A 418-nucleotide genomic window follows, 5' to 3' on the forward strand; every position below is an offset into this window, starting at 1 on the left:
GGCCTGGTGGTGGCCGGTGGGAGCTCGGACATGCTCCTCTTCCTCCGAGCAGGCGGGCTCGGGGGGCTCGTGGGCGCCGAAGGCAGACAGGTCCCTGGGCTCGAAATCCTCGGGGAACTCGCCCTCCGGGGAGGAGAGGCAGGAGCTGTCATAGAAGAGCTCGGAGGGGGAAAACTGGCAGCTGTCCATCACCTCCATCCCTGGAGCTGAGGCGGCAGCGTGGGGCGGCAGCCACCGGCTCGGGGCGCTCCGCAGCGCGCTGGGGCAATTCCCTCAGTAATTAGCGACCTGACTCGAAGTGTCCCTCGGCTGATGCGGGGCCTCTTATATATGCATGTGAGGGGAGGCTGGTCCGCGGCGGCCAGTCTTTATTAGCATATCCCACCACATCCCCCGCCGGGGGCTGTCTGGGCAAGCC

At 66.7% G+C, this 418-nt stretch overlaps 1 protein-coding gene across 1 annotated transcript in view; it reads right to left on the reverse strand.

The window, feature by feature from the left end:
• LOC104510250 (myogenic factor 5) overlaps positions 1-198 on the reverse strand; it is a gene marked incomplete at its 3' end in the record, with an annotated part of 492 nt that extends 294 nt beyond the window's left edge. The window contains exon 1 of the mRNA XM_010152434.1: positions 1-198. This exon is cut by the window's left edge and continues 294 nt beyond it. Within this exon, the coding sequence (XP_010150736.1) occupies positions 1-198 (198 nt within the window).
• Positions 199-418: the final 220 nt, after the last annotated feature.

This window comes from Eurypyga helias, unplaced genomic scaffold (genome assembly GCF_000690775.1).
Source record: "Eurypyga helias isolate BGI_N326 unplaced genomic scaffold, ASM69077v1 scaffold32065, whole genome shotgun sequence".
NCBI classification, from domain to species: Eukaryota; Metazoa; Chordata; class Aves; order Eurypygiformes; family Eurypygidae; genus Eurypyga; species Eurypyga helias.